General features: G+C 50.6%; 1 protein-coding gene across 1 annotated transcript in view; it reads right to left on the bottom strand.

The window, feature by feature from the left end:
* Positions 1–527: 527 nt before the first annotated feature.
* Positions 528–3,617, bottom strand: part of fmnl1b (formin-like 1b) — a gene marked incomplete at both ends in the record, with an annotated part of 46,508 nt that continues 43,418 nt past the window's right edge. Inside the window, 4 exons of the mRNA XM_080021323.1 lie at positions 528–628; positions 2,399–2,513; positions 2,806–2,898; positions 3,125–3,226. Coding sequence (XP_079877449.1) covers positions 528–628; positions 2,399–2,513; positions 2,806–2,898; positions 3,125–3,226 — 411 coding nt within the window. The remainder of the gene's footprint in view (positions 629–2,398; positions 2,514–2,805; positions 2,899–3,124; positions 3,227–3,617) is intronic.

The following is a 3,617-nucleotide window of genomic DNA, read 5'->3' on the forward strand; positions in this document are numbered from 1 at the left end:
CAACCTTAGGGGGGGGGTGACGCTTTTTTTAAATCCGCGGACACAAAATCGTAGAATCTTTTCTCAGACTTTTTTTTTTTTTCAATAAGCGGTAAAACATAAAACAGAAGATTCAGTAGAAATGTTTTATTCATTCAAACGGTTTCCATTTCAATACAATGTTAATATATTACAAATATTGAGCATTGCTGTTTTATCACATTTAAAACCAATGGGGAGGGGGGGGGGAAACCCAATTAGTATTTGTCTCAATAAAAATAGAACTAATAAATAAAACGATGAAACGGGCAGAGCAGCGGAGGTGAAGCGGCACCGGCAGCTTCCTTCATTTAAACTGCCTGTGGAAATCAGCTGATGGCAAAGCCTCGTTTAGGAAGTCACACGTCCAGAAACGCTCGAAAACACCGATTGTGCAGCTCATTGTAGGATCGGCGAAGGAGGCGCTCTGCAGCACGCGGGAGCCCCCCCCCCCCCACGGGGTAGGGGCCATTGTTTCCGTTCCCCGGGGGCCGGACGCCGTCTGGGCTTCACAGCGAGATGTCGGAGCAGACCTGCAGCTGCTGCCCCGCGTTCCACTTGGCGCTGCGCCGGCTGCCGTCCGTCCGTCGGTACGGCTGGTTCCTCAGGTCTACGGAGAGGGGGGAGCCGGGGGGGGGACGGAGAGCACAGAGACGGGGAGGCCCCGGGGTGAGAGGGGCCCGCTTGGGACGCCACCGCAAGTTTTCATTCATCTCAGCTTTTGCCCGAAACGATGACTTGATATTATAGGTGGATGATAAGGGCGAAAAACCACGGCCGTCCGAGATCCAAGAAGTTATTTAGAGAGTTCAGGGTTTACACGTCCGGCGCCGCGACGCAGCGATTAAAACAGCAAATTCAGCAATAAAAACCAAAATGTGGATTCTTTAAAAAACTTGAATTTCAGACGGCTGTGGCGTCGTGGAGGGGGCGAGGGAGGGTGCGGTTGGGCGAAGTTCAACCGTTCCACCTTCCGCAGTCCACGACGATATCACGCGCGTGCGCGCACACCTTACGTGCGTTCTGAAACGCGTCGCCTGGAAACACCTGAGGTGACACAGCATGGTGCTGGAACCATGGTGCTGGAACCATGGTGCTGGAACCCGTCGCCCTCCCTGGCACACCACGCCGCTTTCCACTCGATCCTCGACAGCTGACGTGGTTGCCCTCTCCCGCCCCCCCCTGGTGGAATCGGGTGTATGGCCGCGCACTTTTAGACCCGAAACAAAGCCCCCTGACCCGAGAAGTACGTTTTGGAGTCGTCCACCCGGCTCCGCCAGGGGCCAAATGCGACTAAGTCACATCCACAGCGGGATGACGTGTGAAAGGGTTAGACGGGTGCTTGCTGTCGCGCCGTGAGGTCCTGGAACACATTAAGGATTTCCAGGCGACGCGTTTCATCTTGTCCCTGCACGCTAAATGTTCCCATCAGCAACTATGAGCTGGAACGATAGAAGGTCCAATTTGAAAGTATTCACATAAATATGTTTTTCATCGTTTTTGAAATAAAATTTTCCTCCATATTCCTCCAGGTAAACCTTCAGACATTTGGTCGGATATATGTGTTTGCACGGAGCGACTTTAAAATATCTGAGCGTGTGTCCTCTTCCATGAATCAACCTCGAGGAACCTTCGGCGGGGAATGGAGCCGTGAAAGGAGCCGGCGCCGGTCGCCACAGTCAGGTCTGAGATGAGTGACGAGGAACTGAATCTGGATGGGAGTCCAGGTCTGACATGAGCCAAAGAGGTGGTTTCATGAAAGACAACACGCGGTCAGAGGCGTCGTGCTCCGTGCTCAGTTGCTATCGCTCGCATGAAAAGGTTTTAGCAAGCAAAGCAAATGTTCTTAATTCCGGGCGGACGCTGGTTGTACAGAGCCGCCGCCCAGCTCCTCATGCTCAGCGGGGTGCCGTGTGTGTTGTTTTTGTTGTTTTTGTTTTTTTGTTTTTGCTCAGAGAAACCCCCTCGCGGCGGGCGTGGCACGGAGAGGCGGTGCAGTACCGGGGGGCTCCAGGAGGGGCCGCCATCGTCCCCCAGGACCGAGTCGCAGAAGAGACGGGAGGAGCGTTTACCGGAGCGAGCGGTGAAAGGAACAGACTTTAGAGCTGGAAGGGAAGCGAGAGACACGTGGAGGCAGGAAAAAGAAACGTAAGTGCGGAAAAAGGCGGAAAAGCAGTTTTACCTCAAGCTGCAAGCCGAACGGAGGACCCCGGTGTTTTTTTTTTTTTTTTTTTTTTAAAGCCGAAATTTCCGACCGTTGGGAGTCAACGGTGTCGGAATGTTTGAAACTGATCCGACGTCTGAGGGATGAGGGATCAGCTTCCCTGGGGTTGAAGGCCGGATAGCCTAGTTCCAACCAGGCTGAAAACCCCCGCGCTACCTGTGATGATGTCTTCGATGGCGCCGTCCTTCCCCTCCCTGACCAGCGGCGTGCTCTGCCTCCTCTTCAGCTCCGCCATCAGGTCCACCGGAGAGGGCTTGGGCGCCACGGCAACCTGAAACCGCCAAGCAGGTGTTTCACAGGCGTCACCGAGGGGAGGGGTTCTCAGGTGTTGCCCTGCACCGTCCTTCTATAATAATAATAATAATAATAATAATAATAATAATAATAATAATAATAATAATAATAATAATAATAATAACAATAATAATTATAATAAAAAAATATAATAATAATAATAATAATAATAATAATAATAATAATAATAATAATAACAATAATAATAACAATAATAATGATTAAAAAATAATAATAATAATAACAATAATAAACAGCTGTTCAAGAACCTTGTTTTCCGTTTTGGGTTTGGGCGACGTGGGAGGAGCTCGGCTGCCCAGGACGTCCTGCCTCCTCCGCTGCTCGTTGTCCTGCTCAGCTTGCTGCGGTGGAAAACGAATGTTTAACATCGTGATATTATAACGTTTTTTTTCCTGGCGCTACATGGGCAGCACCTGAACGAGCCAGAAAAGAGGTGTCCGCTTGTGATGAAAGCAGCTTTCATTTACAGTGTCGAGTAAGACATCGACTTCATCACTCGTTAGACCCTTTGTGCAGGTGTCGTGCTGTTTATGATGTCATCAAATGAATGAAGTCACTTCCAGTCACCTTGTACGCCTTGATGAACCTGACAAACACAGGGAAGAACACGGAGGGCGGCGTGGTTTTAGGATTCTCCCCAAAATACCCCACCGTCAAGTCGTAGGCGTCCTGGAAACCCGGGGAGAGAGACGAGGGACAGTCAGTAAACGGCAGGGGGTGGAAAAACCCCGTTTCGGGTGCAACAGGTCGGCAAAACCAAATCCCGGAGTGGAATTCCACAGCCCTGACTCACTGGAAGACATCTTTAGCAGAAATCGATGTTAAAGATCCGCGTGTTGACTTTTTATGATTTAATAATTCGGATTTGACATACTGTTTCCATTGTGTGCGAGGGTTTACCGACTGCAGGTCAACTGGACTCTGACCGCCAGGGAGCTACCAAACTGGGATGGTCGCCGAATCGCTACGTGGACGAGGCCGCGCCTCCTTTTATCGACGGAAATCAGAACCTGTCGCTGTGGCTTTTTTTCTGAGGGCCCGCTGCTGATTCCAGCTCCAT

This window comes from Zeus faber (genome assembly GCF_960531495.2).
Source record: "Zeus faber genome assembly, chromosome: 20".
Classification (NCBI taxonomy): Eukaryota; Metazoa; Chordata; class Actinopteri; order Zeiformes; family Zeidae; genus Zeus; species Zeus faber.